General features: G+C 50.3%; 1 protein-coding gene across 4 annotated transcripts; it reads right to left on the reverse strand.

The window, feature by feature from the left end:
• Window positions 1-3: 3 nt before the first annotated feature.
• LOC111927519 (cystathionine beta-synthase-like) lies at window positions 4-27985 on the reverse strand. Of its 4 annotated transcripts, none has more exons than XM_023924399.2 (17): window positions 27025-27985; window positions 21261-21424; window positions 19184-19326; window positions 16223-16329; window positions 14218-14352; window positions 13086-13165; window positions 11768-11899; window positions 10768-10837; window positions 9139-9230; window positions 7773-7898; window positions 6751-6835; window positions 5096-5201; window positions 4497-4568; window positions 3215-3349; window positions 2561-2669; window positions 2129-2213; window positions 4-294 (listed from the first exon to the last, which is right to left on the reverse strand). In XM_023924399.2, exons 2-17 carry the CDS (start codon window positions 21270-21272, stop codon window positions 197-199), a joined length of 1587 nt encoding a protein of 528 aa, XP_023780167.1. In that variant the 5' UTR covers window positions 21273-21424; window positions 27025-27985; the 3' UTR covers window positions 4-196. The 4 variants fall into 4 exon arrangements, with proteins under 4 accessions (XP_023780167.1, XP_023780163.1, XP_086735726.1 ...); XM_023924395.2 differs by having other exon boundaries at window positions 20878-21424; window positions 27025-27705; XM_086879600.1 differs by lacking the exon at window positions 27025-27985 and adding an exon at window positions 23794-23955.
• Between the last annotated feature and the right edge of the window lie 8 nt (window positions 27986-27993).

A 27993-nucleotide genomic window follows, 5' to 3' on the forward strand; every position in this document is an offset into this window, starting at 1 on the left:
CAATTTCTTTAGTTATCTCCTCTTTAGTGATACCATGGGTGGCATTTTGCAGACAAATACAATACATCACAATTTTTACTTAGACATTTCGAGAAACTATTGGCTGGATTGAGCCAGAGGCTCCCTTGACCAGGTGGTTTGGGCTCCGGGGCACACCTGGACCTGCTGGAGGAGCGGGGCCAGCCGAGCTGCTCTGCTACTTCTTGTCGTTCCTGTTGACAAAGGTGAGGAGGTCCATGGCTGTGACCACACCTAACACCATCTGCTTCATGAAGGAGCTGCCGTTTCCACTGACTGGGAGCACAGAAAGTTCCAGCTTAGTGGCAAAAAAATAAAATAAACCACCACCACCATCCCCCACCAGCCCCCTCACCACCTTCCAGCTGTGCAGAGGCTGCTGTTCATTTATTAAAAGAAACCCTTAACAGGAACAGCACCTGTCTGAGTTCTACCTCCACAGAAATGACTGATGGAGCCTCAGTCAGGTTACTGGAATCACACCAGAGAGGCTTTTGCTGCAAATAACGCACCTTTGCCAAAGCAGGAAACTTAATTTCCCAGTGGTTTTTAGCCAAATTCTGTTCCAGTCCTGCTCCTATCACCACAAAACTTTTCAGAGCAAAGTAATGAGACTCTTTGAAAGCAGCAGTCAAGCACTTTTCTACTCTGTTCTCATAACATCCTACACCACATTAATGAAACAGCACTTCAATAATTGTTTTAACTGTCTGATAAATGTTTTCATAAATAAAAAATCAAATTAGCCACCAGAGTGCAAACACAAGATAAAATCCAAGCTCCAAAGGTGTGGGAAGAAAGTAATAAATAAGGGGATAACTGAGACAGCATTAAAACAGCAGCTCTGGAAAAGCAAGTGGGTGTTGTTTGAAAATCAGAGCAAGAGGTGCTGCAGACTAATACTGGCTGATATTTTTGTTAGGTGCCATTTAATTTGCTGATGCCATTTAATTTATACCAAAACGTGTTACAAAAGAGATATTCCTTATTTTATGACAACATAGCTGAGAAAGGGAATTCTGCCTGGCATTAATTTTGGTGATTGAATTGGAAATGTGCATCAAAGGCAGTTTTGAGTGACAGATTTTTGTCTGCAACCTGTTGTGGGAACATGGATGGAGTTGCAAGCTTCAGAGCTGGTGGGCTCAGGGGAAGCAGGGCCTGGAGATGGAAGGTTTGGGATGTTTGGTGGGTTTTGGAGGCCCTGAGTGGAGCAGGCAGCCCCGTGCTGGCAGTGTCACCCACTGCTCACCCAAGGGATGTTTTGCACACTCAGTGTGTAAAATCCCATGAAATCAGCATAATTACACCCTTCAGCTCTAATTCACAAGACCTAAACTCTTTTGACTGCTTTTTTATGTTGCTCACTTTTCCCAGCCAAGGTCAAATCTGTACTCCCAGAAGTCTTTTAGTGTGACTGTACCAGAAAGGTGTGTCAGGTCAGATGTGCTGAGCAGCACCTGCCATCACAGCTTTTTTGGGTCAGAGGAGGCACTGGTGTGATCCCTGCTGCCCCTGATGTGTCAGCAATCCTGATGCTGCTGTGCTGCTGCTGCAGGTGACTGCTGGGTTGGTTTGCTGCACCATGGTGCTCCACCAGGATTGAGAACAAACCAAACCTGCTTTAATGGTGTTCCCAGACTGGCACAGCATCCCTACTCCCAGCCATGGTCCAGGTAAGAGACACACAGCTGCCCCAGGCCACACATCAGTGCCCTGATGACTCGTGCCACGGGGCTTGCTCATGGCCCAACCCAGTTTTTCTCAGCTTTCTCAACTTAGGTGTCTGAATTCCACCCAGGCTTTACCTAATGTGGCCAAATGCTCCTTCTGACCTTGCCCCTGGGCTGCAGAAGTCTACAACAGAGATCCCTAGTGTCCCCCTTGCTTGCTTTGCCCCTCTGCCCTCATCTCTGTGGTGTCAGGAAGAGACACAGGTGAAGAGTGGGCAGTTGCAGGGCTTTGCAGAGCAGAAACCCCTTGTGCAGAGGCTCAGGGGCTGCACAGGTGCAGCAGCTGCACTGACACCTGCCACAATCTGCTTGAGAATTTCCCTTTCCCCTCCCAAACACTTGTGCCAAGCCCCTGGAGAGTTTCTGCAGATACCTACACTGCATCTGCTCGAGTACAATGATTGCAAAGTGGTCGTTCTCCAGGATGCAGGAAAGCTTCCCCAGGCTGTCCTCCAGGCCGATCTAAACGGGACAAAATGTTACATTTGACATTTTACTTCACCTGACAATGGCTGAGCTCTGATTTTGGAGGGTGCTGGATGAAATCCCCTCTCAGTGCTTGGCTCCTGCCGTGAAAAGCTCCCGTATCTGAACCCTGCTGGGTCAGCAGAGTTTTTACAGGTGCTTGTTCTTACTCTCATCTCCAAGATATCACCACTGCCCTCCCCACTCCTCTCTGCCTTCACATCTCTGCCTTCTCACCAACCTCTTCTCACAGCTCCTCTCACACCCCAGGGTGGTGGTGATGCACCTCTCCCTCTCTCCCTGTCCCCAGACAGAGGCTGACACCAGCCCAGCCTCAGTGGTACCTTTGAGAACTGGTCGTAGGTGACCTTGGTGACAGGGTCTGAGAACTCCGCGTTTCCAGCCAGCACGGAGCTGAGGGTGTTGCTGAGGGTCACCATTCCCAAAATAAGCCTGTAAGGGAACAGGGAGTTTTCCAGGTGGTTAGAGCTGAGGTAGAACATGCATCTAACGTAGGGGCTGAACTGCTCAGGTTGAAGTCAGTGACTGAATTATTGCAGCAGTCAGTGGGAGGCAGCAGGTTTCTCCTCACTTGAGCAGAACAAGGAAGCCTTTGTCCTCACCAAGCTGTTGGTTTCACAGTAGTTAAAATCTGCTATTGCAGCCCAGGACTTAGCAGCTGGGAGAAGGAAAACCCATGGGCTCTCCAGCTGCTTATTTGTGTGGGTTTCCCCCAGCTCTCACTCCCCTGGGTTCCCCTAGCCTGTGCACTGATCCAGCGTCTTCCGAGTCCAGTGGGCACTGGACTGGGCTTTAACTGGATCTTTTACAGGAGTTTTATTGATGAATCTTCACAAGGAGGCAGATGATCTTTTTTAAATTATGCATCAGAGTCCAACACAAGAGCCTCAACTCTGAATGAATAAATGGAATTTAACTTCATCATGACTGATTTTTCTGTATGAATGCCCATCTCTGTAGTGAGCAGAAATAGTTACCCTGACTCAGCAACAACAGGAGCTTGGTTATATCCCTTCTCCTGGAGGATCTCAATTGCCTTTTGACAGCTGACTTCTGGGAGGAGAATGAGAGGGGCTGAGAGGTTCAGTTTCTGCACCTTGATGTTCCACCACCTGTTGAAAGACAAATGGCAGCGCCGAGCTGTGACTGCTGCACAGCTGTGGCCTTGAGCAGGGGGACAAGGCCAGAGGAGATGAGGGATAGTCTGTCTGCCTGAAAAGCCAGCCCCACTCCTATACCCAAAGCAGAAATGCCACCACGGCCAGATCTTGTTGAAGCCAAGCTTTCCCTACGCCCCGTGTTCATGCAGCTCCAGAGGTAGGGATGAGACCAGCAGCTGGCAAGGTGCTGAGCTGTCCTGAATCCAAGGAAGCTACTGAGGGCTTCACTTCAAGCTCATAAATGGGTGACCTACCAGTTTTACTCCTTTGTTCAGTATCCTTGGTCCTCACAAGGCAGCATTTGCAGCTCCTGCAGGAGAGAGCCTGGCAGAGATGCTCGTGTGACTTATGAGGGACAAGCTGAGCTTGTTTGTGGGGGAACACAAGCAGCTCCCAAACATCTCAGCCCTGAGTCCTTGCAGAAAGGGCAGGGCAATACTGGAGCCTGGAAGGGCCAAAAGCAGCTCTAACCAGACACAAGAGGCCTGGAAATATATTAAGTTTTCAGGAAATATTTTACAGTAACTTTTGGTAAAGGGGAAGGTGACACCAGTAATACCTGCTGTCCTTAGGGTGGGACCAAGAGCTTTTCTAAACAACTGGCATTTGCCCAGCCACACATCAGCAGTTTGCCTGTGACTCCCTGCCTTGAGGGGACTCTTGCCCCATGGTATCCATCATTTCTGGCAGCAGCTCTGGAAGGTGAAAATTTCCTGTCCCCTGCCTGAAATGAGCTGCGGAGCTGTTTAGAAAGGGGCTTGCTACAACAGGGACCCATCCTCCCCAGCAGTCTGATGGTCCTTTGACATCAGATGTGGAGTAGAGAGAGCTTTTCAGAGGGTTTAGGTGGCCTGGGCTGCCACATGGGAGTGGATCAGCTACTTTGGGACAGAAATGGCTCCTTTATAGACTTTGATTGGAAAGCTGAGATATAACCACCCAAAAGAGGAGCTGACATTACAGTCTCCCCAGAGGGGTCTGGACTTTACTGTGTTTTTTCTAAACACTAAAAGGGAACATTTTCCTTTGAAGATAATGATTTCCAGACTCAGAAAGCTGATTCCCTTAGCACAGTTTATCCCAGCAGAAGTTCTCTTACCAAGGCTTGTGCTCCTGGACGTCATTTAGGAACCCATTACTTATCATCCACTTATCATTCACAAATTTGGACCTAGAAATCACCAACAAAGAGCAAGTCTGTGAGGCTTCCAGAAGAAGTCGTGCTTTGTTTCATGCACCAGACCACAGCACTGCCCCCGGGGCTCTCATGATTTTTGCAGCTGGCTGCTCTCAGCCCCTTTTAAGGTCAACAGGAGCATTGGGTGCTCAGTAACTCTTCGAAGCACGCCAGCTATTTGCCTTCCTAACTTTAGGCATGCACGCTCAGAAAGCGTAGCTTGGCTGAGTCCTGCTCCGTGCAGTAAGTCAGTGATGAGAGGAAATAAACCCCAAGTGCCCCAATCCCCTGGTGATTGCCACAGTGGTGTGCTGCTTCTCCCTGTTGTTTATTTTGCTTTTTTCCTGTGATCTGCCCGAGGGAGACTCCCAGCTCAGGGCTCACTCCATGATAGCCTTGCTATCAGATTTATTGGGGTGGTTCTCCAGAACCCCAAGCTCCTGGGTTCAGCTCCTGCCACAGAAGGCCATGGGAGCTCCCCCACTGATGCTGGAAAGCAGGGGAGGGAGCGGGACACTCACATGTAGTTCCGGATGGAGTCGGGCAGGATGACAACGCAGCGCTGACCCTCCTTCAGCTCCTTGGCTGCCTTCACAGCCACAGACATGGCACTGCCCGAGCTGCCACCTGCATGGGCACCAAGGAGAGGTGTCAGGGCTGCCTGGGGTGCAGGGCCAGTGTCCTGGTGTGGGGAGCACAGACTGCCCCAGCTGAGGTGCAGAGGTGGCACCTCATGGTTTGGGATGCTGGGATGGGAGGACAATCTGTCCCAAAGCCTTGTAGGTTTTAGGGCCAGGCAGAGGTAGGGACTGATGGGACGTGTTCATATGGTGGCTCTTGGGCTTTTGAGGCAGCATAAGTCACCTCATGGACTCCATGAACCACTTCTTCTGGTGACTGTGGGCAGACCAGGGGCTGAAAAGTCCCATGCAGGGACATTCAGAACACGCTGCCCACACCACACCCTCCCTTTGCATTAGCAGAAGACCATGCCAGTTCTAGAGCTTCTGGCTGACACACTTGGCAGCCAAAGATTGGCTTTAAATGCACTGTAAAGACTGAAAAAACCATAAACATTACATTCATGCTTGGAATACCAGGCCAACGTGATGGGCAGACTTGAACACTCCCCGTGTCTGTGTGCACGCATGTGGTTTGCTGCACGTAGGGAAAGCAGGTCCCTGCTTTACAGAGGCAATTCTTCCACCACCAGTCTGAGTGCTGGAAGTCAAACACATTCCACTATCTGTGTGCCAATTACACACTTGCATTCAAGGCAGCACGTATTTTACAGCAGGTTAATTATCCCTGGGTCACATTTTTCAAACAAACGAGGAACGGCCCTGAAAAATGCAGTTCAGGGAACGTGAAGCTGTTCACAAATTATGGTTGAGTTCAAACAAGTGGTTTCTGTTGAAACACAGTGACTCTGTGCCTGCTAGGTTAAATCAACATTTAAGTGTTTCATTACATATATATAGCCTGATCTTTTCCAAAACTCCTTGGATATGAGTGCTCAGGGCTTTTATCAGCTGTAACTACAAGCCTACGTAGTGTCTGGTCCTGGATGCAAAACCTGTGTCTGTTTGCTTGGTGTCAGGAAAGGCTGAAAACAACACTGATGCTCTGTGGAGGCTCTTAGGGTACAGGCAGGGTCTGTCTGAGGGCACCTGTTCATTCTGGGAAGCCAGTGGGATCACTTACAGCTTGTTGGCACAGGGAGAAATACTCAGTAAGAACATCTCACACTTTCTTTGCTTTCAAACCTTCCTGGTCCAAACCTGGCACCTCTGGCGTGGCAGTGACACCGAGCACGGCCTCACAGAGCTGTTGGCAGAGCCCACCTGTCCTGCCCTGAGCCCCACTAATCCTCCCTTCAGCCTGTGCAACTCTACACTGCCTGAAGATCCAGTTCCACTGCAAAAGTGCTCCAGTAAGGAGAGAATTATTGCTTCTATAATTACTGTGGCCCATGAGTCAGACCCCAGACCAGACTGAGGGACACACCTCTGGAGTCTGCAGTGACCTCTGCACAGCCCCAGGCTCAGCCTTTCAGCCCTGCTGACCCAGCAGACACCAAATGCAGAGAGCACTCACCCTGGAGCGTTTTGGTCCCAAAAGGATGAGGTTCAGAAGGTTTGTTAAGAGAACAAAACTGTTGTGGCTGCATGCTTACCACACAATAACCCCTCCTCTCTGATCAGCCTGCGGGACATGAGGAATGAGTCTCTGTCATTGCATTTGTACCACTGATCGACCACCTGGAAGGAAAGCAAGGAGGATGAGTCTTGGCAGTCTCATTTCAGGCTGCCCTGACCCTCTGAAACACACCATGGTGCTGATGCCCACAACATCTGGCAGCCCTGAGCTGCCCTCCACACTTGTTGAAAGCATTTGTCAGAACACCCATGGTCTGGAGGGTGGGTTCTTGCTTGCAGACACCCACACCTTTCCAACCAGCACCCTTTCCTTGGAGAGTTAGGGATGCCTGACAGGTCCAGAGTTAGGATGTGGAAGAGTATTTATGATGTCCCAGGCCAGAGTACATTAATGGTTGAGAAAATGAGATCCAGCTACAAGGATCAGTCTGTATTAGGGTGACAGCTCTACAGCCATGTGCTGACAGCAGGGATGTAGTCAACACCTGGAAGCAGAAGGAATCTGGGGTCTAAGGCTGTGAGGGACCTTTCTAGAATGAGGCCAGGGGAACACAGGCAGCCTGTGTTAGGGATTACAGCTTACAGACTGAGAGGGAACTTGACAAAGAAGAGCTACAAGGTTCATGGTCTGCTGTCTTACAGGGCTTGGATCTTGTCATCCAGCCTGTGCATGGTGCAGTATTTCTGCTCTCTGTGTGGGGTGCCTGAGGCAGAGAAGGCTCAGGAAACAGCAGAATGATGAGGAGCAGCCTCAGCCCAGACCTCTGTGCGATCACAGTGGAAAGGACACACTGAACAATGGTGAGGCTGAGCAGAGGAGACTCACACTGTGTTATATGCCTACTTTTCACTCTATTTGCCTTCTCCTTGTGGGTCAGTTATAATCAGAGTTACTCAGAAAGCAACTGGGTGTCCCAATCCCCCCACAACATTTCTGCACTGGGAAGATATGGCAGGGCCACCACACCTCTGGCCTGGGGAGCAGGCTGGATGCAAAGGCAGAGATCAGGCAGAGGCCCCTCTTCCCAGGGTTACTCACTGATCTGTCCAGGACTGTGGGGATGAAGTCATGCCCAATGCCCTCCACCTCGATGGTTGTGGTGTTGGTCCTGTTCATCTCACTGGGCAGAGCAACGATGGAGCCGTCGGGGTCCACGCCAATGATCTTTGAGGGAAAGACATTTTGTCAAGCCAAGTGGGAATTCAGAAACAGCCAAACACAAAACCCAAAGGAAAAGTTACCCTCACTCTTATCAGCAATGTTTCCTTCCCATGATACTCATTAATATTCCTAATCATTGGCAGCATGGAGAGCTTCCAGGATAAGAGGGTGCTGTTTTTCACTGTCTTTTAAAATAGATCCTAGGTGGCTTCAGCTGTTGCAGAAGTGACTGGTGGCTTAAAATGTTATCACTCTCAAGGTGTTTGTCATCACCCCTTTGGCAGAGCCTGCCACTTCCAAAGCCCAACCCTTAGGACAGTGCCAGAGCTCCTTAAGCTATTCTAGGTGAAGCCAGCCAGTGAGCTCCAACCTGTGGAAACCTGTGGATACAGACATCCTTTCTGGATCTAGTTGTGCTGGCTGATGTTGACACCTCCCTGGTTATTTACAGCTTGGTGTCTGGGCTCAGGTGCCTCCCTCAGCATGCAGCTTGAGAAGGGATGGTGACACTGCTCCACATGCAGCTGCCCACTGCCAGGGAGGTGACCTCAAGTGCCAGTGCTCCAGTGATGGGTCCACACCTCCCTGGTGGATCAGGGATCACTCACAACTGGCCAGACCAGAGAAGCAGTGACTGTCATGCCTCCAGTCTGCCTCAAAGCATGAGCTCTGCAGGATGAGCATTGTGACAGATGTTAACCCTAAAGCACAGAGGGTTTTGCAGTGGCAGAGGAGAAACATTTGCAGTCTGTGCCCCCCAGTGTGTCCTGCACAGGACATGGCACCAGGCAGGGGGAGATTTTAGTGGGGCTGTTGAAACTTTGGTCTCTTAAGGCACTTGGATGGGTCTAGATCAACCTAAACATCACTAAATTGCTTCTAACTAAAGCCACGATTGCTGTGAACAAACAAATGGGTGCAGACAGCAACTCCCTCAGGTGAGCCTTGGGGTTAGGCAGGAAATGACATGCAGTGACAGGACAAGGGGGAATGGCTTTGAGCTGAAGGAGGGTAGATTTACACTGGATATTAGGAAAAAATTCCTTATTGTAAGGGTGGTGAGGCCCTGGCACAGGTTGCCCAGAGAAGTTGTGGGTGCCCCGTTCCTGGAAGTGTTCAAGGCCAGCTCTGAACAACCTGGTCTGGTGGAAGGTGTCCCTGCCAATGGCAGGGTGGAACAGGGTGACCCTTTACGTCCCTTCCAACCCAAACCATGCTGTGATTCCTGGCAGTCCTGCCTTACCTTGCACTCCGGGCACTTCTCCTTCAGCTTCCTGGCCACTCCAGTGATAGTGCCTCCTGTGCCAGACCCAATCACCACCATGTGGACCTTGCCTGCAGATCAGGGGGGAGAGAGGCTTGCAAGGACTCAGCACAGCCCCCAGCACCATCTCCCCTTTACTCAGACCCCTGTGCAGATGCAGAGCCTGTGTCCACCAGAACCCCATGTGAGGACTCACAGAATCACCAGGTTGGAAGAGAACTTCAAGATCATCAAGTCCAACCCAACCCTAACACCACAACTGGACCAGGGCACCCAGTGCCATATCCAGTCTTTTTTTAAACACATCCAGGGATGGTGACTCCACCACCTCCCTGGGAAAACCATTCCAATATTTATCACCCTTTCTGTAAAACCTTTTTCCTAATATCCAACCTATATTTCCCTTAGTGCAGCTTAAGGCTGTGTCCTCTTCTCCTGTCAGTGATTGCTTGGAGAAAGAGACCAACCCCCCACCTGACTACAGCCACCTTTCAGGGAGTTGTAGAGAATGATAGAGTTTGGACAACACCCTCACCACACAAGGTGTGACTTTTTAGGTGTCCTGTGCAGGACCAGAAGTTGGACTTAGATGATCATTGTGAGTCCTCTCCAGCTCAGGATATTCTGTGATTCTGTGGCTTTAGGGGGAAGGAATATCTCAGCACATCCATCCCTTTCAAACCACTGCATATCAAAGCAAATCACACATGTGAGTATCATTAACAGGCACAACTTTTCAGCCTGTGTTGGCATCCACAATGGAGGGAGGGCTGAGCTCTGCCCCGGCACCTGCCTCTGTCAGATGCAGCCCCACTGGCATCACTGCAATTATACAGGTTTAGGACTGGTAGGAGCAGAAGTGGAGTCTGGCCTCCAAAACCTGACGCTGCTGCTGCTGCATTGGGAAAGGGAGAGCTGCAATCCACAGCTGGCAGCCAGCTGGAGCAAATGCTACCACTGTGGTGGAGGGAAAGCTGGGACTCTTGTTTCTATTGATACCTGACTGCTTTACTGCTGTGATAACAGCTCTCCAGTTAAAATCCTCCTGTCCTGTTCACGTTTTACAGGGCTCCCAGAACCGGCAATAAACTTCACTTCTATCTGCACACACATGGACTGGGATAGCCCTTTATCATCCCCCAGCCCTCACTTCCCACGTCACTAGTTTGTGAGGTTTCGGTCTGTTTTGATTTGCAAAGGAGTGTGCTGGATCAGATGCAGCCTGCCATGCCCTGGTGGATTTATATTCCCCTGCAAGGCCACGTGGGACATCCTGTGTGCCCAGCTGGCAGGTCACAGAGGTGCTGTGGCCACCAAGAGACATGTTCCCTCTCCTTTAGGTACAGCCTGAATTTCTTAAGCCTCTGGTCTCCTCCCCCAGGTTTTTGCAATGGGAGGGGACAGCCAGGAAGCCCTGCAGGCTGAGGTGTATCTGGAGTGGATTAGGAGAGGTTGCTACACCCCGCGTGTCAGTGTTATTAAGATAATACTGCCTGCCTCTACAGAGGCCCTTTGAGCTGTTTCTAGACATGCAGGTCAATAAATGATGTAAATTAAATCTCTCAGAGAGGGTTACAGCCCTCTGCACGTAGAGGCAACAGCACAGACCTTCACACTGCTCCAGGATCTCCTCGGCCGTGGTGTCGTAATGAGCCAGGGGGTTGCTCGGATTTCGGTACTGTTTATTCCAACAGAGAACAGCAGCAGTTACCGTGTGAAGAGCAGGTCAAACACCAAACCAGCAATATCTCCTGACACAGCTGTACCCAAAACGTGCAGCTGCCCCCTCCTCTCCCTGCCAGGGGGGGAAACTGCCACCTCACCAGAGCAGGTCACAGGTATTCCTCCTGTTTGTCCCTTTGGGACAGATTTCCAAGCCCACTTGGGGTTTTTTCCACACTGGAAGGTTAAATGTGTCCACAAACACTCACTCTCCAGCACTTGGTGCCCGTTAGATGTGGGGATGGTTCAGAGGTTGGGAACTGCGGGCTGGAGAGGCTGTCCTGATCATCAGCTCTCACGCACAGAGGGGTTTTGCAGCACTGGTATCTGACCCCCACATTCACACCCATGGACCAGGCTGCTCCTGAAAAGCTCATTCAGTCTCTGAGCCTCTTTTTTCTTAGAAAGAAGGAGTCTGACTTTCCTGCACTCCAGGGGCTCCTTACTCAGGGGTCAGACCAAGTGCTCTCCTGTCCAAGACCCAGCACTGCAGGAGCCTCTGGCATGAGTCACCAGGGTTTGCCCTTTACAGAATGTGGTTTTTTTTTTGAGGCAAAACAGAGGCTGCTAGCTAGGCTTAAAAAGTGGGGTTTATTCAGGTCAAAGTTAAACCTGAAGCAATTTGAGGAGTCTTTGAATTGTGCAAGAAAACCCAGCCTTGCCCACATCCGGGCTTTAGCAGAATTGTCACAGGTTTGGAAGTGTCCCTTATTTTGTTTCTGTCCCCCTGTACTTTGCAGAGGAGCGATTAAGTTTCAAATGCCATAGAACACTGACAAAATCTGCCTCTGGTGCCAGTTTGAATGAAGTCCTTAAACAAGGCACACTTGGAGAACACCTTATAAACTCTCTTGGGAAAGAGTGTCAGTGGAGGGACGGCCTTTACCTGATCCAGGATGTGAGAGTTTGGGATTTCACTTTTCAGCTTCCAGGCAACTCGGATGTTGGACTCGGGGGCATCAAAGCGGGTGCACGGCGTCCTCACGATTTCAGCACCCAGTGCCTTCAGAATATTGACCTTTGGGAGGGAAAAGAGGAGATGCAACACAGCTAATCCCACACAGGGAGGGTAACCCGAAGCTGCGGGCTCAGGGCAGTGCCAGATGCCAGAGCAGCTTTGCATGTGGGAGACATTTATCATTTGGAGATACAATGTCCAATTCTGGACTGTGCTATCTCTGACATGCTCCTAGCACCCCAGGGCCTCCTGCCTGAAGCTGGCAAATGGATTCAAGCCTGGCCTCTTGCCCTGTCCTACTTGGAGGGCAGGCTGGGGACAGGGTGGAGGGAGGTGACAGTGTGCTGCTCCTTGCTGCCTGGGGAAAAGGGCAGAGGGAGCTGGACATGGAACAGTGTCTCTCTCCTGTGTGCTGGGGCTGGAGCTCCAGCATGCAAAAGGAAGATCAGAAAGCCGGTTTTGCTCAAGGTCCCTTCTCTTCTCTCACCAAAGAATGCATAAGAAGCAAATCAGCCCTAGGATGTCTCCTCTGAGAGACGTGGCTGTCAGTGGGAGAGGGGGAGTTTTGGGACCCCTGGAGATGAAGCCCATGGCAGCTGGAGGTGGCATCTGATCCAGACTGAGCTTAAGTGAGATTTAGGTTGAAATGAGGGTGACACTTTGGAGAAGGGCTCATTCCTGAGCCGGGTCAGGGTCCAGGTCTGCTTCAGTGGCATGAGTTCAGCTGAGCTGTCTGTGAGGCTCTTGGCCCACCACTGAGGGATTTCTGTCATCTCCAGGACAGTGTGTTCACCTGATCATCAGCTCTTGTGCAAGCTGACTTGAGACACCACCTGGAGAAAGCAGCTCAGGCAGCTCTAAGTGTCTCCAGGTTAAAGAAAACCATAAACACCAGTGAGGCCAAGTGACCTGTCAGATGTCAGAGGGCAAGTGAGCAGGACTGGCAGGATAGCCCTGGCACCCGCCTGCCTCTCCTGCTGTGCTTTCACCTGCAGCAGATCCTCTGCAGCCACACACTGTGTTTGGCAATCCCACCACCCAGCTGCACTTCTGACAACACACATCCACCAGGCTGTCACAGGCTGCTTTTTTTCCCTCAAGAGGCAACTGTGTGAATAGCAGCTGTGGCAGTGGGTGTGCAAGGCTCGTTGGCCTTTGAAGGAGAGGGCTCCAGGAAGGGAGAGGCAGAGAGAGAGAGGAAGGAGATGATCCCTGGCTGTGGGGTAAAACCATACAGAGCTCTGACCTTCTCCATACTCATTTTCTCTGGCAAGACGATGATGCAGCGGTAACCCTTCAATGCAGCCACCAGTGCCAGCCCAATTCCTGCGTGGGGGGGAGCAAAGGGAATTGGTTGACAACAGCATTTGGCGACCAACGCGCGCCACTTCCTACGTTCCTGTCTCCTGAATGGAACCATGAAACGGGCACTGACAAACCACAGGTGAGGACATCCTCCACGAGCCTCCTGGGATGTGCTGGGAGCACCAGGGAGTGTTGGAGGATGTGCTGACAGGCAAGTGGAGCTGCAGCATTGCTCCTGCTCCCAGGGGTCTACCACTGAGAGAATGGCAGGGCTGGGGAGAGCTTTTCTCCCCTCTCCGAGGCTCAGGCATCTTCCTGTGGTTTTGGAAACACAGGAGAGAGGTGATTTTGCTTCAGGAATGCCTTCCCCTCCCTCTCAAGCACTGTCAGTAGTGGGGGGACAGGCACAGAGGACACTGCACGTCACCCCGTGGCCGGCAGGCAAAGGGCACCTCTGCTCCAGTTTCACCGGGGTGATGGATGGAGCCAGCTGCTCCCAGCTAGAGCAGGAAGGTGAGGCAGCAGGAAGGAGCAGCGTGTCCCTGCCAGGGGCTGCAGGGAGCCTGGTGCCATTCCAGCTGCCCCAGGCAGGCAGGGAGCCAGAGTGATCCATGTGGGACACCGCTGGGGGAGCACAGATCCCCTCGGCTCCACCTCTGGGGCTGGCTGGGCTGACACAATGTGGTGGGGTGACAAGTCACAGCAACAAGGGCAAAAATCACAGGAATGCTCTTCCAACCCATCAGGGGAATGGTCTCTGGGAACCTCTGAGGATTTAAAAGCTTCCCAGCCTGAAAACACGCAGGGCTGCCCAAGTTGCTGCTGCTGTCTCCCCTGCCACAAAGAGACCTTCCAGGCACACCTGTGCAGGTGTGGGACCCTCACAGGACCCTCAGGAATTTCAGCAAGGAGGTACCTCAGCATCCCAGGAAGCCCATGGCCACCAGGAGGGGAGCTAAGGGGAGGATGGAGCCAACCTTGTAACTCCAAGTGCAAGAGCTCCTCAAATCCTGCTCCTCAGAATTCCACCCTGCCCAGTACCCAGGCAGAGGGAGCATCCCTGCCCTTCCCACCTGTGTTTCCTGAAGTAGGTTCAATCAGGGTGTCTCCTGGTTTGATAATCCCGGCTCTCTCTGCATCCTCCACCATCCTGAGGCTGATGCGGTCCTTCACGCTGCCCCCTGCGTTGAAGTACTCACATTTTGCCACTGGGAAGGGAAAGAGAGGGGAAACTCCATCAGGCAGCATCTCCTTGCTCCCTCCCCCAGGCCTCACTGCAGTTTTAGGACACCTATTCCTCCTCTGCAGGACTGTCCTTTTCTCAGGGGAATGCATCCACCGTCTCCTTTTCTGGGATTATCCACTAGCATAACCTGCACAGAATCCTTCTTTCCCCCACGTTTCCTTCACCCTGGATGGGTTTGAAGTCAAGCTGGTCATCCCAGGATGGGTTTAAAATCAGCTGGACATAATCATTGAAAGGAGGGGAAGTCCCACACTGGCACAGCACTCCCTGTTACTGTGCCTTGAGGACTCTTTTGTGGGCAGGGTTTAGCAGCAAGGTCTCCCTGTCTATCCTGAGGCATTGAGGTTTTTCACAGATATCTAAATAGGTCCTCTTTTCCAGGGGTGATCTGTAGTCCTGAGGTGCCATAAAAAATCCCAAACAATAGAAAGAACATTTTCAACTGTCAGACAAAATTACATTTTTTTTCACTGAGCTAACAACAAACCAAGTAACCTTCCAAGGCACGTTCAAACTGCAAGGCACATCTCAGTCCTCACTGAGGCCTCCACACCACAGGATTCTTCTTACCAAGGCTTTGATGAAAATCTGCATCTAAACTGGTGCTACTGAGCTCTGCTTTACAGACAACAGGGAGAAATGGGGATTTCCAGGGGTCATTCACATAATCCTAGCAGGGACAGCTACCTGAGGCTGAGAAATCAGCCCAATACCTGAGCAGCCTGGGTGGGTACAGAAATCTTGTGCTTATCATTACATTTTATAATGCAAAGTGCCACAACTCCAGCTGCACAAGGCAACACCAGGCAATCCCACCCAGCTGTAGCCTGCCTTGAGGCAGCTGTGCTGCAGGAATTCCTGCGTTTGCTGGGGAAGAGGCTCTGTGCTGACACCTCGCTCAGACAGGAGCGTGTGGCTGCTCTGCCTGTTCTGCTCTCCTTCCCCTCCTGTGCCAGGGGAGGGAGACACCATCCCAGAAAATGGGATCAGCCCGGCTTTCCCAGCACCTAAAGCACCAGCCAGACATCCTCCAAGGGACAGGCTGCTGCAGAGGTGCACCGGGCACTGCACATCTGTCCTCCCACCTCCAGCAGCTCCCTCCCACGGTCTCTTACCGTCCCCTCAGCTCTCACTGGGAGGCAGTGCGGTGTGGAGTTTGCAGGGTTGATGTCACAAAGATCCCAGATCCCTGAAGGGATCTGCTGGTAAAGCCCAGCTCGCTCCATGTGCTCATGTGCTCAGTGGGGTCTGGCTGCCCTGTGGGCTCTCAGCTGCCCCACAGCACTGCAAGGTTCTGCTGTGCCATTCCATTGAGGATGAGTGCTCAGCAAGCCTCTCCTTGCTCATGTGACACTCATGGCACTTTCTGACCCTGAGAATCTGCCTTTCTGCCCAGTTTGGATGAAATCAATTAGGGTTAGGAGTTGCAGGAAAGGAGACTGAAAATGCACATGCACAGATCTGATTTTATCATATTTGTGATTGTAGGGGACCCTCACAGGAGACAGAAGCAGTGCTATGTTAACATCTCCTTCGGGAGAGGACTTAGGTCCATCCCCAGATTTAGGCCAGCTCTGCTCTGAGCTTATGCTGCTGTTATCTGGGAGGAGAGATGCTTCACTACCATTACCCCCCTGCTCATTGCTGCTTGAAACCTCCTTGTTTGGTCCAAGAAATTACTGCCTAATAAGCAGGAGAGCCCAACATGAGCCACATCTGTCCCTCCCTATCTGTGCTTCCTCTCTAGGAGCCTCTCCTGAAGCCTCCCTCCAGCACCACCCCTCACCCTCACCTCATGGCATGCAAAAACCTGGTGGGAAGAGGGCACTCACAGAGCTCACACTTGAGCCCATAGGGCTTCCCAATCTTGTTAATCCGGACCATTGGGGTGCAGCCAATTTTCTTGAGGATATTGGGCAAGATCTTCTTTTCTTCTGTCCTGAAATAATGCAGGGGATAGAAAGAAAAAAAAAAGTCAAATCAAAGCTATTGTTGTGCAACATAAACCAAGAGGAAATCTGAGTGAGTGAGATTTTACCAACTTTATCCAAGGCCACCAAAAGACATCCCAGCTCCAAGAGAAAATGGGTGTGCCCCATCAGCAGCTAGTTAACCAGGAGTTAGTTACTGTTTTCCATCATGAGTTATTAGCTCTTTTACATAAAAAGTAAGCTAATTAATTTTCAGTGTTGTTCTGAGAAGCCTTGCTCTGCAAGGCCTTAGGCCAGGTCTAGAGTGAACGAGAAGATGCTGGCAAGCCTTAGGATTTTATGCAATGGTTGAGAAAACCAGGAGACACAGCACAAGGCTCTTCCTCTTCCCCCCATCCTACCCAGCCCCATCTCTGCTCCCCACATTTCCAGATGCCTCTGGGCCAAGAGTTGCTGGCCAGGACTCCCAAACTTGCAAGGATGGCTCCAAGCCCTCAGAGAAGCCAAAGCCACAGAGGGTTCTGGGGGGTGTTTTGCAACGAGCTAAACCCAGCTCTGTGATCAGTGAAATCCAGCTGCCCGGATTTGCCAGTCGCTGTCAGACTCCAGCAGAAGCCAAGAACCACATCACAGCAACTGCAACCAGGATGAAAAAGACCTGTTTGCCCAACACATCTTGCCAGGGAACTCACACCCTGGAGCTTTTTCACAGACAGAAGGAGCAGATTGGGGAGGGCTGTGTTTATTTGGGCCGCATCCTATTGCCCCTGGACACAAGCCAAGCATATCTCTTTGCCAGTGGGGTGACACTGCTCACTCACTCACGTTCCCTCACTGCTCAGCTCTGCTTTGCACAGCCCTCAGCTCCTATCATCCTTTGACCCCTGAACTGGGGCTCTCCTGTCCCTGTCAGGCTGTGTGCTGGCAGGAAGCCCGTGTGGTGCTGGAGTGACGTGCTGGCTTACTTAGAGACCTCAAACCCCTCCCTCCAGGTTTTGCAAGCATGATAGAAACACTTCCTGCAGTTCAGGACTACAGGGGTTTAGTGAAGGTCTTTACTACTCAGAGGATACAGCCTCTGCTTGCACCTCAAGCCCAGAAATGATGGGATGTGCTGCAGATATTGCAGGCTCCGTTGAGTGCTGGCAAATGTGAGGCAGTAACGCAGTGAATGAGCTTCCCCCACTGCTGCAGCCAGTGTCCATCTGCTCCAAAAGCCACTGGAATGCTCAGGGGTTTCAGTGGGGCTGAGCCATGGCATGAGGAACCTCCATCTCCTTCAGGTAACATTTAACTAGAGCCAGGCTCTCCTGAGAGTGACCTGTGCTACTGCTTTACACATCTGGATTGCATCCTGCAGATGCTGATATCAGTTCAGCACAGTGGATAGGGATGGTTTTTCCCTAAGATTCCAGCTTTTAGTCATGGCTTGCTACTCCTTAAGATGTCCAGGGGAAAACCAGTCCTGGCAAAGCAAAGGATTCCTGCTGAGGTTATAGTGGGTCAGAATCAGCTCAAGGGATATCAGAACTCTGTATCTCTCAAAAAATTTAAATATTTAATATTCTTAAATATTATAAAATCTTTAATAATCCTAAATATTATTAAAATAACATCTTATCTCCTCCTTCTGCTTCTACCCCCAAAACTCAATCAGATTTCACTGGGGAATCTCAGCAAGTCCAGAGATTTTTTGCTGCATTGGCTACCGTCTGTGGTTTACCCAGAGCAGGGAAACCAAAGCACTTCTCCCTCCATGCAGTGCTGCAAAGGTGTGGTGTGTCCCAGGGTATTTTCTCCCCTGCTACAGTGTGGGTTATGTTTCAGCTCCTGCCCCAGCAGTGCTGTGTGGGCTCCCTCAGCCAGCCTCTGTTCCCAGAGCAGTGTTTGATGCCCAGGTTTGGGAAATGTCTCTCCATCTCCTGTCTGGGGATGGGATGGGCCCAGCCACTGGCACCACCATGGCACCCTGATGCTAAATTGTTAAAAACCAAGAATGCTATCCTTCTCAGAATGATAATTGAGGGGGGAAAAAAAAATCATTTTAACTGAAAAGAGCTGATTCTATCCTCGGGCACCAGCTGCAGGGGTTGCACTGAGCGAGTGCCTGGATGAACAGCATGCTGGATCAGCTCCAGGGCTCTGCATTCCACTCCTCCTTCCCTTATGGGCCAGACCCAGAGGCTGCCCTGGGCTACCCACATGCTGGTGGCTGTGCCCTGGCCTTGTTCCACCTGGCATGTGGTCAGACACGACCATGCAGAGCAGTGCTGCATCTCCCATTGGCTCCAGTTCCTCACTCGCTGCAGCTGGATTCCTGTTTTACATCTCTGCACTGCAGGGACTTGCCTGCAGTTCCCCTGACATTTATGGGACAGCCTTATCTTTAGTAGCTTGTCTGTGTCTGGTTTGCAGGGTCATTAAAGCGCCTCTTGTCAAGTCTAGTCTGGGCCCTCACGTCACCTGGGGAGGGAACCTGCTGCTGTGAGGGCAAGAAGAGCTCAGAACACTTTTCTCTGTACTGTGGCCATTTGGCACTGATCTAAAAGCCCAGGCCCTGGTAATCCATTTTTGTGGAGGTCTCTCAGCCATCTAAACTAAGATGCCCCAAACAAGCAGATGCTCTGGAAAACACAGAGCTGAAACTCGAGCCAGCCACATCTTTCTGCAAAATAAAAGGGAGTGAAAAAGGCCTTCTTGGAGAGGAGCTACTAAGCTGGTTTTGCCATCTGGAAAATAAACCATCATTAACACAACAACTGGCTTCTGGCCATGACTATCCTGGTGTAACAACAGTGCTTCACCTCCAGGAAAAGGTGCTGAACTGTGCCCTGAAACAAGCAGCACGGAGGAATTACTTACAAGGGAATACAGGAGTGTGGAGACTTGCTGGCAGGCGTTGTGGCTGTCCATGTGCACTTACTGGGCAAGTTGGGGAAGGTCCATGAGCTGTCCTGAATTCCTGCACCATTGCCATTCATGAGGGGACACTTCTTACTCAGCTCCTGTGTGGTGGAAATAGAGATCACATAGGCACCTGGGAGAAAAATAGCTGCAGAAGGGGGAAAAAAATGGCATTTGGGTGTGAGGGCAGGGTGGCCAGGCTGCTTGGAGCATCCTGCTGGCATTTCAACCACATGGATCTAGGTGGATAGGAGGTTGTAGTGATGGAAGGAGGTTGGAAGGAGATGAACAGATGAAGGGATGTTGTAGCAAGGTGAGTGTCAGTCCCTTCTCCCAGGGAGCAAGTGGTGTGACAAGAGGAAGTGGACTCAAGTTTCCCCAGGGGAGATTAAACATTAGGAATTTCACAGAAAGGGTTATCAAGCATTTGAATAGAATTCCCAGAGAAGTGGTGTAGTCACTGTCCCTGGAAGTGTTCAAAATTCGTGTGGATACTTGAGGACACAGAGTGGTGGGGAACATGCTGGTGGTGGGTTCATGATTGGACCTGATGATCATAACAGTCTTTTCCAACCTGAGCAATTGCATGGTTCCATGATTCCATGACAAAATTGCACTTTTGGAGTGGTGTGCTAGACCCCATACATCACCTGGGCATCCTCTCCAGTACATCTTCTTGCCCATCTCAAAACCATCACCTCCACTAGAATGTTTTATGCTCCCAATTTAATTATTTGGTCAAGAACAGATTTTTTTTTTTCACCCTAGCAGTGAAGAACCTGCAGGTAAATCCATCCAGCAATAACTGGAGAATACTTCTGTGGTGATGGTGGGACTTAGAGGTCACCTCTGCTCTGGCATCCAAGTGTATTAAAATTGAGAAAAAAAACTAAAAAACCAAAAAAACCAAAAATGAAACAGCAAAGGGCAGCAAAGGTGCCCAGGGGTACTCAGCAACTCCCACAGTAAAGCAGCTTAAGAGAGAAAGATTCATCAGGCTGGAAATGAGACAAGAGGCTGCTGCTGAGAACAGGCTGTAAATCCTGAGGGAATTAGAGAAGGTGCATCAAATAATGAGCAGTAAATAATAAGGCAGAATGGAATTATGAGGAACAACTACAGGGGCAGAGCAGATAAAAAAATGGAATGAGAAAAGGGTTAAACAACTTTGAAAAGGCTAAGTTCAGTAGCAGATTTTAAGATGGCATCAGTGCCCTGTAGAAAGGCTATTTTCCATGCTGTTCTCTCTGTATTGGTGGTGCATATACAGACAAAAGGAGGAGTCTGGGCTTAAAGTTTATTTTCAGCATCAGCTACTGTCCAATACCAGAAACAACTGTTACATTCATGTTCGGTGTGACCTCTCTGCAATCCATCCAACACTCATCTGTGCTAATGAAACAAACCACATGGAGAAAAACCACGATTTTTGGTATCTGTAAGTTCCTTTTCTGGCTTGTTCACAGAATGAATTTGCCTTGATTCAACCATTGGTGAATAAAGGGACCTCAGAACTCCATAGGGTTGTGGAGATTTGTGTCTCACTTTGACTGGTGATGGAAGCTGCTGTTAAGCTGCTTAGTTTGCCCTGTCTCCCTACACCTCTGTGGTGGTGCATTTTGCAATTACAGCAAGCCTAACCCTCTCATTACCTTTGCTGTAGCAGAAATGGTCCAAGACATGGTGTTGGACATTCCTTCTGCATTTAGCTTCAGATTGAGAACAGAGACGTCGTTTTGCCGTCTGACAGAAGCAAACCAGTGACTCAAAAGAGAAACATCCCGTTTCTAAACACAGAGAACTTGCTGCAGTAGGGCCAGACCTGCTGCCACGTGGAGGGACCTTGGGAAATCCAGTTTAGTTGGGGAGAATCATCTTTCCCCCAGGCCATAAAGCCACAGCCCTGCTCCTCCTCAGTCCCTGGGCTTCCTGCAGTAGCTGTGACTCACAGTGGCCAGCACGCTGTTGTGGCTGAGTCCTGATTATCTGAATTATTTGTGGCTTGACATTTGAGCCCAAGGGCAGCCTTAATTACCATTTCTGCCATCCTCCTCCTGCTTGCCTGCTCGTTTCACCCTCCTGGTGGGAGTTTCCTTGCAGCAGCGTGGCAGGACAGCCCCAGGTCTGTGCCGTAATTCCCTGGTGGTTTCCACGCTGGAGGATGGGGCTGGGGTTTGGTCCCTGAGGGCTGGGCTGTCCCTGGAACACAGAAACACACCACACAGTTACTCCAGCCACATCAGAGGGGTGGAACACCCCATAGTGTATGGCTGAACCTTCTCCTTATCCAGAGGCCCCCACATCACCCTCCGAAGATGGAGGTCAACAACCTCGTGCTGTAGCCTGGCCCCACAGCTAAAGCAGACAGAGAGCTCTGGTCTACCCCCACACCAGGCCCTCAGCCACCTTTTCTTCTCCAGAGACACCACCCCCAGCCTCAGAGAGCAGCAGGAAATCATGAAGGTGCAGGGCAATCACTCCAAAATGCCTTGGATCCTGCAGCCAGTAAAAGCTTTCCCAGCAAACCTGCTGCTCTTCCCCACCACTGACAAGCCTGCCCCTCATTGGGAGGGATTAAAGGGAAAAATATGGCTCATTTCCTTTGCAAGCCAGGATTTATGTTGGCCTTGAGTGTATCTCCCAAAGCAAATCTGTGTTTACCTATTGAATTAGCTGGGAAGGAGCAAAAGTCACCTGTGGGTAAAGAAGAGATAACCTGCAATGTATCAGAGGTGATCAGCATGCTTTCACAATTGAACTCACCAGTTCAAAATGCTGGCAAAATACACTTTATGAGTATATTTTTTTTCTCCCTTTTTCTGATGATGCCCATCTCTACTATAATTGTGGTGGGGTGGAAAGGGACAAGGCAGGAGGGTGAAATTATTGGGGCTTCAGGCCCTCACCACACAAGCCCTCTCTCCCCTCCAGCCCTGGTGCAGGAGGGCTTCATGGAAGGAAGAGCACTACTGGCTGCCACATTCTAAAATAAGGTTGCATTCTCCTCACTGTGTTCAGCTTCCCTGACATCTGACACAAAAATAAGTTAAGAATGGGGTTTTCATTTGTTCTCTCACCCAAAGTGAATACAGACATGTTTTCTAGACACCCAGGGAACAAAGAAACAAGAGCTGGCCTTTGACTAGTTGTGCATCTACATTCCTCTCTGCTGGAGAATTCCTCATGTGTCTCCTCAAGGGCTGGGTAATTCTTGGAGCTGCAGGAATGGCATGGATGTCCTCCTTGCACTTAAAAAATGCTCTCAAATCACTGCATTTCTGTGCCCAGAGTCTGGATTCGTATTTACATTAATATACATCAAAAAACCCCCACAGTGGCTCTGAAGGTAACTTTAAAAACTGCCTGACGTGTAGAACCCCCAAAAGGAGATGGCAGATGGCCTGAAACGGCACCAAAGGATGGGAAGAATCTGGGACTTTCGGAGGGTTTAACACAGCACTGGTTGAGCTGATCCCTTGCTGCCAGCCTCAGTCACATCCAGCAGCATGGGCTGGGTGGGGTGTGAGGAGAAAGGACAGTCATGAACAGCCTGGCTGCAGCCAAGGATGGCTGAGAGGAGCAATGCCCAGTGCAAACATCTCCCCTCACTGCCTGCAGTGCAGTTTTAGATCACAAAGAGAAGATACATCCTCTCTGCATTACCAGAACTCTTACCTGTGTCCCAATACTGCTCCCAGTCCCTGGCTGAAGCCTCAGGTATGATCTGGTCAGCCAGCAGATACACCTGACCCACTGCAGGTGTCCTGCCACAGCCCCGTTACTTGCTGCTGAATGGAGAATCTTGAGAGGGCACAAGACTGGGCAAAGGATAAATGGAAATCTCCACTGGAACTGGGATGCAGGCCAAGAGACCGGGAATGATAATACCCAGCTGCTGCCGCTTAATGAAAATATATGACAAGGAGCACAGGCTAATGTTTACAGAGCACTCTGCAGATAGGAGATTGCAGTTATCAGGTTATCACACTGCTCTGATAACTTCAAGGGGAAGAAAATTAAGATGTTCATTAAGTAAAGTGAGGGAAGAATTAGATGAACTCAGCAAGGCAGAAAGAGGTACATGCAAGCTCGCTCCATGAGAAGCAAAATGCCTTTTTCTTGCCTCATTCTAAAGAAATAGCATTGCTGCCATTGAGCAAGACAAATGTAACATCAGCTTAACAGAATGATGGAGTGACCCAGGCTGGAAGGGACCTCAGGAGGCCCCAGTCCAGCCTCCTGCTCAGAGCTGGGGCACCACTTCACTCAGCCCAGACTGCTCAGGGCTTTGCCCTCCTTAGATCTTGAAAGCCTCCAGGGATGGAGTTGCAGAAGCTCTCCAGAAGACCCTCTCCACCACCCCACTGACCTCGTAGTGTGAAGCCAAATCCTCCCTGCTTGCCTGATTTACTCAGGGCTTACTGAGAGCGCAGCTACTCCTCAAGTGAGGATCAGCCTTTGCACGGGATGGGGAGCAGGGGCTGCCAAATTCCAAATCTCCCCACGGCACTGAGGGTCTCCATTTCCCAGGGAGTCTGCTGGGAGGTAAGAGATGAGCCAATACTCACCCCTGCAGCCCGTCAGCCAAGTGTGTGAGCTGAGGCTCAGCCCCAGTTAATATGTGCTGGTGGCAGGGGACACCTGCGGGCTCCGGGAGGGACGCGATTGGGTCCTGCCCCACACCTCGCTGTGCCCAGCACCTGATTGCTCTGCGAGGGGAGGTGACTGGGCTAGAAAGGAAAAGATAAGCAATTTATTGTTTGTTTTAATTACATACTTATCTTCAGGAGTGCTCTGAACCCTTCCCCCAGCAATTTGGTGCTGGTTGTAGAATTTCGCTGCTGTTTTGGTTTCGTGTCCTGTGCTGGAACTTAAACCCAGCTCATCTGTGTCGACGTGGGCCTTGCTCAATCAGGCATAAGTAGTGACAGAAATGACATATTGTGTTAGGTGCTGTCTGGTGGGGACTCTTTGTGTCCTCTGGGATCCTAGGGTTAGTCTCTGCACCACCTCCAGCCCTAAACCTCTGCCTCCTTCTCGTACAACTGCTTCACTATTAAATCAGCTGAGAGCACTGAGCAGCTTCTGCTCCATGGTGATTCCCAAGTACCAGCTGGAGATCAGGAAATTACATGGATGCAGAATTTGCTTGAAGAGGAAGAGCACACGAGAATTTCAGTCCCTCTTTTCCCCAGGGTAGCGCACAGAGCTGCCTGCTCCATGCTGGGGCTGTGCTCCTCCAAAACACGGTGCTGAAGGAAACTTCACCACTGCTGACATGATCAGGCAAGAGTAAGGATTTTTCAGAATGCTTATTTTGGAATTACATCTTTGAAGACAAGACTGGTGTAGGTGTTAGCACAGGGATGACTTTACCTTTGATCTTTTTGCAATAAATGAACTCTCTGGAAAACATTGCCAGAGGTAATCCATCACAGAAAACTCTTCTGGGCTATCTGATGTGACAGAGAACATGCAGCTCTCCTGTGAAGAGGCTGCAAATAATCCCAACCCCAGCAAGAATTGTGTTTTCTGGGCATTGCAGTTACAGAATAACCCAGCTACCCCTTCCTGGTTGTCTCCTCAGCAGTGTGTGCTCAAAAATAAGATTCATCCCTTCAGTTACCAAACAAGAAATGGGGATCTTTTCAACCTGAAAGGAAACAAGATTTAGATGGGTATTGGGGGGACAGAAGACAATTTTGAAATAAAATGCTTCCTTTAGAGACATAAAATTTTTAATTAAATACTTTCTTTTTAAAAAAGGTTTAAGTGGCAAGTTTGGGGACTTGGAAAGAAAAAAGTCCCTTTTTTTGGGGGGAATGTTTGCAGCTGTTTGCTGCGTCTGACCAGAATGCTCAGGCTGTGTTGCTGGCTGTGTTTAAACCATGGTATTTTCCCACCACCACCATCCCCAGAGCTGCTGTGCACTCGGGCTCTTCAGTATCACCAGCCCAACAGTCACACACACAATTGATTTTTTTGAGGACAGCAGGTATTTTGAGATGGGTTTTCCTGCTTTGCCTGTGCCTGGGTTAAGAGCAGAGGAGGAGCTGGGCTGGGGTCTGCACTGGAATCTTTGCCATGCAGAAGGAACACACAGGAACACCAGGAACACCAGGCATTTCACAGCCTGTACACATCATAAAATCTAATTTTACCTTGCTGTTCTGCAGCGCTGGCGTTTCTAAGTTTAAAAAACACAAGACAGCACAGGGCACAGGTGCTCATTCCCCCACAGGCTTGCACTGCCCCATCCTCTACCTGAGCAGCTGCCTTGCAGCATTTAATTTAATCATGTCCTGCAGGATTCCACTGGCTAAACATCAGCATCCTCAGGCTGGGAAGCAACAACTGGAGAGAGCAATCAGCCAGCCAAAAAAATGGGGGGAGGTGACTGAGAACACTGGGGTGCTTCTGGGCTTTCACAAGAAGGTGTGACACAAAAATCTGTGCCCGGGGAGAGGGACTCTGCTTTTAAAACACCAACAAAAAGACTCCTTGCAGAAGGAGTTTTGTAGTTTTCACCTCATCTTCCCTGTGAGGGTGGGCAGGCCCTGGCACAGCCCAGAGAATCCTGGATCCCTGGAAGTGTCCAAGGTCAGGCTGGACAGGGCCTTCATGAACCTGGGATAGTGGAAGGTGTCCCTGCCCATGGCAGGGGTGGAATGAGATGGTCTTTACGGTCTCTTCCAACCCAAACCATCCAGTGATTCTGTGACCCCTGTGGGGATGCAGCACTCAGGTTTTACTTTTGGGCACTTGGGAGGAAAGAACTCTCGTGACCACAGTCACTCCCCACCAGTGATTTTTGTGTTCCCTAGAAGGCACAACCTGGTTTTAAAATGTTCCTGATTCTGCTGTACCAAGTGGGAAGAAAAATCCATGTTTTCCCCTCCCATGTAATTTAATATTCAAAAGGCTTTATCAAAGCAGTTGAAGCTCCACATGAGGGCTTGAGAAGATGTCAGGAGAAGAGTTAGCAATGTTTTGGAAGGGCCTAGAAAATAATTCAGGGCAAAACAGGCTTTCCTTCATTCTTGGCTTATTTTTGGCCAGCAGAGAAAAAAAAAATCTTGCTGTGAGGGCATGAGGTTAAAAGTGCTTCTGGTTGAGCTGAATTGGCCTGTGAGTTGAAGTACTGCTGATGGTACCTGCTATCTGAATAATGTGGGTAAACTGGGGAAAAGGGAGGCTCTCACTTGCTGTTAAAAATATTTATTTTTTTACCTGTTCAACGCACTTGGTGTAGAAGAGTTACTGCAGAACAAAATGATGCCAGCTGAAACATAATTCCAGCTGCCTCAGGCCAAGGCAGGAATAGGTTAGAAAAGTTACATTTTTGTTACTGCGTTGGAGCAGCCCTTCACACCCATCTGTTTCAGGAGAGCTCACCATTCGCTTGTAGTGGTGCCTTAGGATTTTAGCTTTTTTATTTTTCATGTATTTGTAATCCTGAAATTCTTTAGTGTATAACTTTAAACTCCACATCGAGTGTTAGCTGCTGCTTTCCCATTTTGGTCAGACAACACAATTCCTCTCCAGGCCTGGGAATCAAGGACACCTCACTGCCTCAGGGCCTGAGAAGTGTGAACAAAAGTGAGTTGGGGGGAGCAAACTTGGGGTAAATGACTTCATTACCTGCAGCTGGAATTGGAAGATTCACCCCCAAAATGGACCAAACTTACAAAAGTGTGAAAACCCATGACCCATCGTCCAGTTTTGGGTGCAGCCCCTGGGAAAATTTGTCTGCCCTAAATGTACCTGAAGGCCCTTCAATAAATAGAACTGTTCTTTACCTCGATTTTGTCTGGTGTCTGTTTTTAGGTAGCCCCAGAAAGGCTTCAGCACAACCCACGGAGTATTCAGCACATCTGAGGAGCTTCCTTTGGTCTGGGGGCTGTGGGGAGAGCCATGCTCCAGAGATATCCTGGGAGGAGCAGGCCTGCAGGCCTGCAAGGAGCACAAGGCATGAGCAGCTCCGAGCACAGCGTCTTTCCCACCCTTCACAGGTCACACCTGCTCTGCTTGTCCCACGGGCCACACCAGCTCCTTCCTGCTGGCTCCAGGAGGGTCTCGCTGTGGATCAGGACATTGCCAGCTCTCCAGCTTCCCCAGAGACAGGCAGTGGCTGTGTCAGGGAATACAGGGCCAGATGGTGCCCACGGGCCCCTTGCCCTGTTTTTTTGGGCACACAAACCCAGCTGCCTGCCACTGGAGGAGGCAGTGACCTCCCCAAGCCTGGGATTTGGCAGGTGTGAGAGAAGTTGTCTCCTGAAAGAGCAGTGAGACCTGCAGGGTAAACAGCACTTGGCTTTTCCTCTAAATAGAGGTGGATTTTTCCATGGGACAGGGTGGTGGCAGGTGAGCTGGCTGCTCTTAGTGCCCTCCACGAGTCAGGTCCTGTGGGCTCTGCCCTCACCCACCATCCTCCAGCACGTGACAAAAGGTAGCAGCACTTCCATCAGCAACACGAGTGTGAGTTGGTGGTTGTGCTTTTTTTTCTTTTTTTTTTTTTTTTTTTCTCCCTCAAGGGAATTTATTGCTTTCATAAGGCAGCTTCCTGGACTGAAGTCCTCCCTTTATCTGCAGAGCCAGCACAGCTGATTGTACCCAGTAATTTTCCTGCTGGTGATGAGGAGGGGCAGCTCCTCAGCTGGGGACAGCTGGGTCCCAGGGCTGTCATTAGGCTGTGACTCATTTGTCAGAAGGTCTTGCAAAAATGGGGTTTGGGCAGCACCCTGCTCTCCGCTCCAGCCTGGGGGCTG

This window comes from Cyanistes caeruleus, chromosome 3 (genome assembly GCF_971803275.1).
Source record: "Cyanistes caeruleus chromosome 3, bCyaCae1.hap1.1, whole genome shotgun sequence".
NCBI classification, from domain to species: Eukaryota; Metazoa; Chordata; class Aves; order Passeriformes; family Paridae; genus Cyanistes; species Cyanistes caeruleus.